At 37.7% G+C, this 11075-nt stretch overlaps 2 protein-coding genes across 2 annotated transcripts in view; both read right to left on the bottom strand.

Annotated features, from left to right (window-relative positions):
- The window catches only part of LOC110041157 (E3 ubiquitin-protein ligase RNF123-like), a 48132-nt gene extending 40253 nt beyond the window's left edge, over window positions 1–7879 (bottom strand). Inside the window, exons 1-8 of the mRNA XM_089275879.1 lie at window positions 7779–7879; window positions 7593–7697; window positions 6984–7063; window positions 4714–4823; window positions 4179–4233; window positions 2804–2889; window positions 1405–1491; window positions 1034–1101 (exon numbers count right to left, since the gene is read on the bottom strand). Of these exons, the coding sequence (XP_089132005.1) occupies window positions 1034–1101; window positions 1405–1491; window positions 2804–2889; window positions 4179–4233; window positions 4714–4823; window positions 6984–7063; window positions 7593–7660 (554 nt within the window). The 5' untranslated portion in view covers window positions 7661–7697; window positions 7779–7879. The remainder of the gene's footprint in view (window positions 1–1033; window positions 1102–1404; window positions 1492–2803; window positions 2890–4178; window positions 4234–4713; window positions 4824–6983; window positions 7064–7592; window positions 7698–7778) is intronic.
- Window positions 7880–8898: 1019 nt separating this feature from the next.
- The window catches only part of LOC149101168 (uncharacterized), a 5431-nt gene continuing 3254 nt past the window's right edge, over window positions 8899–11075 (bottom strand). The window contains exons 3-4 of the mRNA XM_089276394.1: window positions 9207–11075; window positions 8899–9127 (exon numbers count right to left, since the gene is read on the bottom strand). The exon at window positions 9207–11075 is cut by the window's right edge and continues 849 nt beyond it. Coding sequence (XP_089132520.1) covers window positions 10188–11075 — 888 coding nt within the window. The 3' untranslated portion in view covers window positions 8899–9127; window positions 9207–10187. The remainder of the gene's footprint in view (window positions 9128–9206) is intronic.

An 11075-nucleotide genomic window follows, 5' to 3' on the forward strand; every position in this document is an offset into this window, starting at 1 on the left:
TTTCATTTTTCTAGTAGTTTCTGTCTCAGAGTCTAGATCACTACATGTACATGCAAGTCTCATGAGTTGCAGATTTTCAAACAAGGATCATGGCATCTCAGCAAGTCTTGGATTTTATAATTTGTCATCACTTGCATTCAGTCAAGATCTACATGTCATTGTTAAAAAAATTTGAAGGGCAAGTCTTTCAGTCTTCGATTTTCTTGATGTACACTTTAATTCAAAAAAGGTTCTGAAGAACATTGGCATGTCATGGATGCCAAATGACATTTGCAGTTCACCTACTGTAGAAAAAAGATTCAGTCAACCAGTATTACATGCATCTCAGTTATCATTTTACAATTAACACTATTATAATAACAATAATAATTAACACCTGATATTCATCTGTATTTGGTCATTTATATAACAGTTACATTGCCACTACATGTCCTCGGATTGGCTCCAATCCTTACACTTTATTTATTATGGAAAATATGCCAAGTCATTCTTTTACAGAAGCTGGGTATGATTATACCATATCAAAATCTTTTCATTTCCAGCTAGGTGATTTTCAATTCAAAGGGTTACAGATGTACGTTGTCTGTAATTAATTGAATTATTTACTAATATCTGTAATAATAATTCATCTTGTATGATCATCTGGGTGAGGGTACATGTAGATCTGAAAGAACTGTTGTTGGTCACCAACAATTGCAGTTCTTTTTAGAAGTTAACCCTTGCCCACATGCTCACACAAGGTGAACTACTGATACTCCTGGGTTCAAACCCTTTACTACATGTATCTGTTCAATATCTGTAACAATATCTACTAGCTAATGCAATTTAAGCAGCAAAATTAATGCACTATGTAAAGTAACCTGACATTTTGACGACTTCATGTCATCATTGTCAAATGAATAAATTAAATTAATTTGACATGAAGTCGTCGAAACGTCATGTTACTTTACTTGCATTAATTTTTCTGCTTAAATATTTTTTGAAATCGTTTTTTATAAGAAGCTAACGCAATTATTACATTAAGTCACCCAACCTGCTGTAAGAAATTGTGCCTTCATCTAGATCGATGCAGCATCCAATAACATCGCCTGCCATCCATTCCTGAACATTGAAACAATTTTAAATAATAAAAGTTTCATTCTTACAGTAATAAAATTAGAAAATATAAAAGTTTTTGTAGCATTCACAATAGTTTAATATAATTACTGTATTTTATCAAGTGCAATAAGTCAATCATCTATTTGCAATAACAAATTCATTTAATAATAAACAGTTGTTTCTATAGTAAGCAACTCATGTGGCAGTGAAAGTTTTTAATATTTTTACAGTAAGTGATAAATACTGGGTATTTCTTGTTGTACTAAAATGAAATAAAACTTAGAGCACATTCTGGTAAATGTGTACCTCTCCATATTTTGCTGTGGATACATTCCATTTTCTAACCCGATGGCCATCATAGGCAAAGGAGTCGTTGGTATCACCGACACCTTCCTGTGGAGAAACAGGTTAGCATAACACTATTAGTTGCAGAACTGAGAAGGGAACTCATCAAAGTCATCTGCCATCTTATTCTATAAGGTATTTATTATAACAATCATATTATATACTTTTATCTGAAATAATGCTGTGATCTACATGGTGTATGTAGTACATGTACATTTTAGATAGTTCCTTATGTACAAGGAATGCTAAATTTACATGTTTACGCAGGAGATACAGTATTAAGTGTCAGTGAGAGTGGAAAATGTCCACCATTTATCAAGAATAAAAATTTTACCAGGTAAAAGGTAAAGGTAAAGTCTGCATACGAGCCAAGTGGCCCATCAGGCCGGAGCTTATCTCAGTTTCTGTAGCATGAAGTGACTAGGAGTATTTCTACTCCCCCCTGGATGGGATGCTAGTCCATCGCAGGGTTACCCCAGGCATTAAGTTCGCCGGTACCCATTTATACACCTGGGTGGAGAGAGGCACTGTGAGAGTAAAGTGTCTTGTCCAAGAACACAACACAACGTCCCCGGCCAGGGCTCGAACCCGGACCACTCGATCCGGAGACGAGCGCACTAACGATGAGGTCACCACGCCTCCCTTCAAAGTTAATAAAAATTCACCAGGCCAGCAGTTTTACTCCAGCCACACTCTGAATTAATTTCTGTAGACCGAGTTTTGCTGCTGCTGTTGGATTTAATGCTAAAAGAGTACAGTTGGATCCCGCTAATTCGAACTTAGTTAGACTTTGAATTCCCCATTATCTCGAACTTGCCCTTCAGTCCTTTACTATAGGCTATTTCAAACTCCCACTATTTCAAACTGCATGTATGTGCACCATACAATTGATTGTATTTTTCACTTCCCCTGAGAGTTTGAAATAGCAGTGTTCAACTGTGTAAATTATCAAAAGTTTAAAATTGTTCGAATCATCACACATACACTGTACAGTATATATGTACCAAACATTCACAGAAGAGGTGTTGTTTTCATTGTTGTTTCCCTTGTTTTTGTTTAGCTTGCACCCCCATTCCAGTTGAGCTTTACACACTCCTTCAATAAATAAAAAAAAACATCCTGCAGTTTGTCACCCCTAATAACTCCTGACTTGCAATTTCAAAAACCATTCAGTGGGGGAATAGAAATAACAACAACAAAAAAATCATGGTGAGGATTTGACCTCCTGGCTTCTCAAATCAGATCAACTTGTTATATGTATCTTTCAAATAGCCATTGGCCTGGTGCAAGTTTAGTCATTAAATTTTTGGAATCATGATAAAGGTGACCTTTTTTTCTCACATCATATTTCCAGACTGACCTCGTTAGTAAACCTGCACTGCAAGGTCGCCCATCCCAGCTGCATGATCCCTTTGGACCCTAACAATATCTCATACATCCACCTGCCTTGAAAACAATACAATCAGAAACTAAAATTTAACTACTATATATTCCAGGGTTCTCATTAAGTGCCAGCTGCTGGCTTAAAAAACAGCAAGTTCAATTTCTTAGTTGTCTACATGTACTTTTTGTGAAATATGTGTAATACCTGTGAAGTGGTAATTTACATACATGTATGGAGAAAACACCTGTTTTGGAACGTAACTGAATCTTGACTGTCCTTGTCTCAGGACAGCCAAGTCAAGTCTGTAGATAGAGATGGGGCACGGGGTCAGGGTGTGGTATATGTTTTCAGTTACTCTAGCACTACATGTATATAAAAAATTGAAAAGACAGTCTCTGTAATCTCTTAATATTCTTGGTAGTTTGACCTTTTCCAAAACAGTTTTTTGGGGCAAAATATCTCCAAGAGAATGCTTAAAATGGCATTTCAGAGCATGCCAATTTCAAATTTTTCTGGGGGAGTATGCCCCTTCCTAGAGGCTTGTCCATTTGGCACTCCAATTGGTGCCAGCGGTCTACCTCATTAAACAAGCCCTCTGCCCCCTACATTGATCAGAACACGATATATATTCAAGCATTTTTTCCTAGCAAAACACTTTGTGGCCTTGAAAATGACTGTATATTTTATAAAAATAATACACAGTCATGAATACTGTTAGTATAAATTTAGGTGCATGCTATATTCTAAGTTTACTTACAAATTCCATTTTGCAATCTAATAAGTAAGTGTTTACAGTAGATTGCAACTGACTCATCTATATTATTTTTCATAATTTATTAATTAATAATATACATGAAAAAATTACTCAATTCTGATTGGCTGAGGGCAAGGCAGTTCAAATGTAACACCAGTGCAAAAAGTGTAACACCAGTGCAAATTACACATTGTAATCCTGAATTATGATTGGCTGAAAGACAATAGAAAATTTTTGAAGACAATGATATTAGGTACAATGAGGACGAAAATTTTGTGCAGAAACTTTGAAAAAATTTTTTTCAAATGAGAAAACATGGCTTCAAGAAAGGTCTTCTGGCACTTCCTCTACGCAAATATTTTCATGTTTATGTTATTAATAAGTAATCATACAGTTTTTCTGGTTCAATTTGGAATTAATTTGCACTTGTGAGTTTTTCAAAAAGCTGAAATTGCATGAGCCACTTCGGCGAGTGCAATTTCAGCTTTTTGAAAAACTCACAAGTGCAAATTAATTCCAAATTGAACTTGAAACCGTCCGATTACCTAAACTAATTTACATATATTAATCATATATTATCAAGGAATTCATGAATACCTTTGCAAACACAGAGATTTGCTCTAACACTGCCGAAGTTGCTTTTGCTTTCAATCTAGTAAACAACACAAATTTACACAAGACATCTGTTAACTTAATTTGGCCACAGCAATCTTATAACCTCAAAAAGGGGAACTTATCGTTGACAGGGGACAAATTCAACACTGTCGATCTGGAATGCTTTACCATTATTAATAATAGATAAACTGCAAAATGTTAGTTGTTAACATTATTTACTGTAATTAGGCAGTCATACATGTAACAACCCTCTATTAAAAGGACATCACCTCCCTGTTGTTCAGTAGCACTATCCACCCTTTGAACAACTGGGGTCAGGGAAGTGCCCTAGAGTCTCCATTCAAAAGGGATTTCACTCAGTTTAATAATTACATCTTCAAAATTTAAGATTGAAGCACCCACTTTGCGCATCAAGCGTGGGGTGACAAAAACACCAAACTCGAAATTACATGTACTCAAAACTAAACATTAGCCAGCAATATCATTGAAATAAATACTTTTCTTGAAGTACATGTACCTCGATGCCATCATTAATATTCATAGAGCCACAAAGACTAGCTCTATCAATTCCTACTGTCTCTGGTCCAATTCTTCCATCTGTTAAAGCTCTTTCTTCAGCATCCAGCTCTAGACAGTATACAGGTATTAGACAACAATAGTATAGTCGCAGATTTTAACTCTTTCGCATTTTAAGTTTTAAATCAATTTCTTTTACCTTGACTTTAAATTAAGTACATGTAGTAGTCGTGAATTTAGCGTGAAAAAATATTTTGGACAAAGTCAGCCCTTGAAGGTCTACAGTAACCTAAAATAGGCCTTAACACAGTTTTTGACGCCATCTTGATGGTTAGGCAAAGTGGTCAGAAATTACAGTGTTTGTATGGGAATCCAATGGCAAATAACTTTTTCCAAAATTGAATTCTACACAATTTGTGAATCTCAACATTAAAATACTGGGTAGAAGCCTGTACATAGATTCACCAAGTCTGAAGGATGTAGCTTGGCTAGAAGATGCTCAGTTAATTTTTCTAATGTCCCATACATTTGTTTTTGTCTGTAATCTTTTTTACCCGCGAATCGCACCTACCCAATCCATCAGATTCCCATATAAACACTGCAATATCTGACCACTTTAATTGCATACCCGTCTAGATGGTGTTGAAAACCATGATAAGGCCTATTTTAAAGTGACCATTCAGAGACATATCCTGTAGTTTAAGATTACTTGCAGTGTATTGCCATTAACAAATGTACATGTAAGCAAAACAAGTCACAGCATGTACAAAATCACTGTTAGGCTGCAATTCATCCCATATCTGAATAACTGACTGCTCTTAATCCTGGCATATTTCTGATTATTTTACTCCATGAGGTTGGTATTAGAATCTTGGAACCGTTTACTTCAGGAACCTGTACAAATTATTACATGAAGTATATTTCAGATTTACATACATAGTTATATACAGGCCTTGGTTGTTCAAAAAGTAAATCACTATCCAGCAGATAGCATGGTTTGCCTTGACAATACTTATCCGGTGGAGAGCGATTTATCTGGTGGATAGCATTATCCACACTTTGAACAACCAGGCCCAAGTCACTTTATTCAGGGGTTAAAACTAAACATTGTAGAATGCATCTCTAGTCTGCTTTATTCGCAACTCTGTAACATGTAAAATGCAACATAATCCCAGCCTGAATTCCTTTAAAACCCTTTGGGGGCCAGTGTCCCATATATCAGTCAGCAGAGTAACCAGCACTTCCTTTAACCAGCAGTCTTCCCCTTAGTCATTACCAGCTCCCAAATGGCCAAATTAGACAAAACAAACATGGAGACACCATTTCAGTCCCATTAGAGTTGTTTTCATCTAGTTTTTTTCACAAATTTTTGCTTTTGGTGACAAGACATGATTTAAAGACCACTTATAAACATGAGCAGGTCTGTGAAGTATAGCGATCGCTCAAGAAATACTTCATTATTTGCATAGAAACTTCGCTATTCCAGTAAATGGTTTTGAATCTGACATAGAAGAATTCAAAAGTGACAATGACAATGATTTAACACACAAATGCCGCCTCGGGAGCCAGATTTATTTGAGAATGTCATTATTGGGGACAAAAAAGCAGAGGGGCTAGATCTTTACGATTCAAGAGCAGCAGGAAAGCCATGTATAACTATTCTTTTGATGGTTCCAAGTGGACAAAACATTTAACCCAGCTCAAGTTCAAAAACAATGATATTCAGTAACATCTGTTAAGACTAAGTGATTTGTCACACGAGTACCCAGTTTTGTGAAGTCTGGCATAGGAAGTCTTACAGTTGAGTGAATATGTCAACTGAGGTGTCAGAATAATCCTTGATAGTTATTCTATCATTCTGTGTAGTTATCGGAATTTTCATTTTCATTTTTTGGCCTTCAAGGTTAATAACTTTTTCTATTTTGAGTATGGCGTGACACAATTGTTCAAAATTTAACTCTTATGATGGTTTCATGTCTCATCAGACACGTTACTAATTGCACTCAAAATAAAATGCAATTATCAAGGATCGTAATGTTTTTTGCAGAACCTGATTATGTTAAAAAGGTAAAAACAAATGTTTTAAATTATCTGGGTCAAAATTTTCTGAAATCCTTAAAAATTAATGTGGGCTCCAAAGGGTTAATTCTCATCATTTTGTTTCTTTCCATTCATTAATAATGACTGATTTGAATAACTTAACAAGAGCATGTTAAGGAGTAATAATTTTATTTTAAAATAAGTATTGTCAGATATAATGGATGTACATACCTGGTTTAGGCTCCTCATCATACTGAGCAAGAATTTCTTCAATATGATCCTGAAGGGTCCCATACTCCAATAACGGCCGTCTACAAAAGTGGGAATATCACAGAGTGAAGAAAACATAAATTTTGCCGGTTACCCTTTGATGAGCAAGTTGGGGTCAGTGCATGCTAACCTGAAAGCCTTTTGTTAATAATGTCAACTAAATATTCAAAAACAAATGTTAGTTTCCCAGTACAGCAGAAAAAATCCACTCTCCCTGGGCTACAGGAAAGGACTGTTATTACATTGTCCTACATCTGTACATGTATGGTACTCGAGCACCTTACAAACTAAATTTCGCATTTTAATTTTTCTGGATGACTGATCTTAGAAAATAATTGCTAATCATACATAACTATAGGCATGTTCATTGACGCATAGAAATAAGAGTAATGGTTAAATGAAATAAGCTTGCATGCAAGCAATTATAAAAAAAATTTCTGCACTGCAAGTTATATGATTACGAGTGATTTTGTCACGATTAATTTCCTTGCAAAGTGATCTCACGTCCCTCCGTTGCACTAATAAACATCCAAAAAAAAAAATCAAGCAGTATGAAATTTTGCTAGTTACCTCGGGGTGGCGATATTTTCGTCCCTTTTCGATGGGAAGACAGTTGACAAGAACTGATCAACATCCATGTAGCTCGAAGACTCCACGAGGATTGTCGCGAGAAATCTAAAATCACCACCCCAAAAAACGAATTTTTCAGACGTACGTTGAATAATCGGCCTTAGATAGTCTTTAACAAAGTTTTACCCTTATGAATCGAGGCTTGGGTGGTTTAAGAATAAGATATGTGCAAAAATATTTTGCAGACTTTTCACCGAGCCGCCATATTGGATGTTTTGTTACCAGGCCTTTTTGGGGCAACTGGTCACGTGAGGTAAACATCGCAGACCGCGCGCGATTTACCGACCGTTCTCAGCGCAGCTCCCCGGCAAACGGAAGATTAGATTTAAGGTGGCTCGTACCAGTTTTCAGGTTTTTGACAGCTCATAACTTTGTAAGAATAGAACAAAAAGGTAGAGCAGTGCCTCTGTAATATTTTTGTAGGTTTGGATTATATAATTTATACTTAGCTCTCATTAACCGAGCTAAGTCGGTCTGTATGGGAGAATCTTGACCTCGGTCGTGAGCACAAACGCAGTGAGGTCTGTACACACGACCGAGGTCAAGATTCTCCCATACAGACCGACTTAGCTCGGTTAATAAGATGTTTATTATATGGCAAAGGAGAAACCTTTAATTCGTTTAATGTGATTGGTTTGTACTAGCTGACATTTTGCTTGCGAACGGCGATGAGCTTAACTTAAACCTGCGAAATTTGCTCGTCCTCTCTCCTTTTTTTTTTTTTTTTTTTTTTTCTGTCATCAGGCTTTTTGGCACTTCCATAAATGATTGAGAGGAAAATAAAAGAAAATGGTGGACATTTTTGTGTTTTAGTTTGCTACTTTTTCAGCGCAAAATGAAACCGGTCTGGATACCGGTCTAGATGGGAAAATCTAGACCGTGGTCACTATCGATTCCAGCCAATCCAATTCGTGAATTCGGTAGTTCCCAGTCCTTGTAAGACACAGCCACACAATAATTGATCTTATTACTGTGGGTTTCGATTACATAATTTATACTTGACCTCATTTACTTATTATTTTTCTCGGAGAAATTAGCTATACAGCAACGTTCCAAAAGGATTTTCCAGACCTGATTTTTAGCTTTTGTCACTAATAACTAAAAACCAAAAAACTAACCCGGTGACCAACAGTTTTTGGCATCTGAAAAGGAAAATGCAGGACAATTCTAAAATAATTTTACGAAGACGATTTCTTGTAAACTTGGTAAAACGACAATTTGCATAAAGTGCAAATTTCCCTCCGAATTTTTTTTTTTTTCCTGACGTTTCCTCTCAATAATAATATTCTATTAAAACAATAAAAAGAAGGAGTCACCGGGCTTGCTGGTGACACTGGAATTTTCAACAATATCTTTTCTGGAAAGGCTAAGTGAAGCTACCAACAGGACGTGACATTATCTCCAGCAAGCAATATAATTTAGAACGCACACTTTATTTACTGGCGATCAACAACTGTGGCTCATTGTGGTTAAAACTGAAATAGACACGAACAGAACAAACATAAACAAAGCGAAAATGGCGCAAACTAAAACCCAAGAAAGTAACAGACTTACATTTGTAATGCGATGCTGGGCTATAACTGGCTGAGATGCCGCTGTGATAAGACAACAACTGCACTAGATGCTTCGATTTCACTACTGCACTCCGATCCGCATTGCGAGAACTAAAAAAAAGGGCGCTGCTCACAAGCTATTTGAATAAATTACGTAACGATACAAGCGACACATTCCAACACATTGCACGATACAATACGAAATATATACTCTAATTAACCGAACGCATATTAACACCATTTTGAGGCGTTTCGATCTTACACCGGCCCCTAAGTGTCGATCCACGCGCGAGACACTTACAAATTACAATACTAGATCGAACGGCTCCACGGAATTATATATACACGGCAAACAAGTACATGATAAGCGTATGAACCAACTTGGCAATGGAAAACGTAACACTACCACGCGTAGTACTAGGCGGTTAATTACACCAAAACCGTAAACAACTCATAGCTCATTAATTAGTTAAACCATATCGTTAACTTAAACTTCGGTGTTCATTGATGCCCATTAATTAATGCGACAAGACAAATTTGTAACTTAATTGAGCATCCTTAATGTTCCATTTATTGAGATTCATCTCCTTTAACAAGAAGACAAAGCTTGTCAATCGGTCTCTCGAGAACTGTTGACTTGACAGCTACTTTGGCGCGTCGAACAAACCCTTTCTTATCGGGAAGGACTTCGACGATTCTTCCAAGGGGCCACGAATTACGATGGGAATTCTCGACAGAAACCAGGACGACATCTCCAACGGCTAAATTTCTGCGTGGTCGTAACCATTTTTGTCTGCCTTGAAGTAACGGCAGGTACTCCTTTGACCATCTTTTCCAGAAGATATCTGCCAAATACTGCACTTGCCTCCATCTGCGGCGTGACAGCTGATCCTCTCTTCTAAACAGCCCTGGTGGCATTGGTGACTCCGAGCGCAAAAGCAGCAAATGATTGGGCGTCAAAGGCTCCAGAACTTGGAGGTCACTAGAGACTGTCGTGATTGGACGGCCATTCATAATGCTCTCCACCTCGCATTAAAGTGACCAGGCCTTCGTCGTCGGTAGTCTGCTCTCGGAGCAGTGCCTGAAGTATCTTTCGAGTCGTACGAATACATCGCTCCCAAACACCTCCGAAGTGCGAGCCATAAGGGGGATTGAAGGACCACTTGACATTTCTTTGCAACAGGTTTTCGTGGATTTTCTCTTGATTCCAGGCGTTGATGGATTCACGGAGCTCTTTCTCACCGCTTGAAAAGTTGGTGCCATTGTCTGAACGGATCTCTTTGACTTGGCCTCTTCTCGCTATGAACCTTCTCAGTGCCAACAGAAAGGAATCGGTGTCCAAACTGTGCGAGACTTCAATGTGTACTGCACGAATGGCCAAACACGTGAAAATAACTCCGTATCTCTTTACAAGGCTTCGCCCACGCTTTACTTGAAAGGGACCAAAGTGGTCGACACCGACAGATGTAAAGGGCGGCTGATCTGGGGTAAGACGATCCACAGGAAGGTCAGCCATTTTCTGCTCGCAAACTGGACGTTGGCGACGCCGACAACTTACGCACTTTGATAGGACTCTCCTAATTGCAGAGCTTGCCTTAACGATCCAAAATTTTTCGCGCAAGAGACTTAGCACGTACTCTCTTCCAGAGTGTCCAGATATCAGGTGCCAGTGTTCAATTATTAGGGTGGACACATGATCACCCTTTGGTAAGATGATCTGATGCTTGGAATCAAAGGATGCTGGGGCTAAACCAAGTCTCCCACCAACACGTAATAGACCATCAACAAGGACTGGGTCAAGACTCCGAAGGCCGCTGGTTTTCTTGCCATGTGCCACATCAACTCCGGACTTTGTAAGTGATTGGAGCTC

Source organism: Orbicella faveolata, unplaced genomic scaffold (genome assembly GCF_042242905.1).
Source record: "Orbicella faveolata isolate gen_17 unplaced genomic scaffold, um_ofav_v1 contig_4, whole genome shotgun sequence".
NCBI classification, from domain to species: domain Eukaryota; kingdom Metazoa; phylum Cnidaria; class Anthozoa; order Scleractinia; family Merulinidae; genus Orbicella; species Orbicella faveolata.